Genomic DNA, 867 nt, shown 5'->3' with positions numbered 1-867 from the left:
CTGAAGCTTGGCTATAACAGAGACCATAAAATAATTAAATACTCTCTGGCTATAACACGAATTCTGTGGGCTATAATCAGAACTTTTCCGTGGTTTCTTGTGTCCAAAGTTTAATAATACCAGTATCGAAGTCTTCTTCTTTGAAAGTGCAGTTTACCATTGACCCTTCGCTTAGCAACGATATATCAATGCGCCAAATTTTAGTATTTACACATTGCTATTATGTAATAAAATCCTTTAAAAACGTTTGATTATAACAAAATATGCAAATTGATTTTGAAAATGACTTTGTTTGAAAATAATAATGAGTTCTTTAAGTATAGCCTTGGGTCCCATTTATACCGCGCGCATTAATTACTTTAGCGGTTCTTCGGCAGGCCATAAACAACTTGGTAACCATAAGAGGGAAGGGGATACGAAAGAGGCTTCTTTGATACTAAAAAAACAAAATGTCCCGTGCTGCTGGAACTTTGGTGACCACCAACAATGCGACCTACATACCGCCACGTTTCATGCCAGGGTATTTTGCTTTTCATGCTTCTATATATTCTTCTCCAGATATAAGATTAAAAGTTAAAATAACGAATGTTATCGCAGACAACAAAGGCCCGAGAGGGAAAAAGTCAATACGAATACGATCAACCCCTCTCATTACGATATATTTAAAGAGTTCAGAGTTTTATATTTATTTTCTACAGGAGGATACATGTTTCGATTTGCTTGTCGTCAATTTTTCGTTATAGTATAGTTTTCTTTAATAGGCTTGTATTATTTTACGAAGTGTATACAGACCCGGTAACTGGGAACCATGTCACGAAGTATACAGACCCGGAAGGGGTACTCTTTTGTGATTTCGGAAAGTTTCAG

At 36.1% G+C, this 867-nt stretch overlaps 1 protein-coding gene across 1 annotated transcript in view; it reads left to right on the top strand.

Annotated features, from left to right (window-relative positions):
• The first annotated feature begins 355 nt into the window (after positions 1 to 355).
• Positions 356 to 867, top strand: part of LOC101853855 (protein FAM166C A) — an 8,344-nt gene continuing 7,832 nt past the window's right edge. The window contains exon 1 of the mRNA XM_005099185.3: positions 356 to 520. Within this exon, the coding sequence (XP_005099242.1) occupies positions 450 to 520 (71 nt within the window). The 5' untranslated portion in view covers positions 356 to 449. The remainder of the gene's footprint in view (positions 521 to 867) is intronic.

This window comes from Aplysia californica, unplaced genomic scaffold, assembly GCF_000002075.1.
Source record: "Aplysia californica isolate F4 #8 unplaced genomic scaffold, AplCal3.0 scaffold00205, whole genome shotgun sequence".
Taxonomy (NCBI): domain Eukaryota; kingdom Metazoa; phylum Mollusca; class Gastropoda; order Aplysiida; family Aplysiidae; genus Aplysia; species Aplysia californica.
This window is presented reverse-complemented; position numbering and strand designations above follow the sequence as displayed.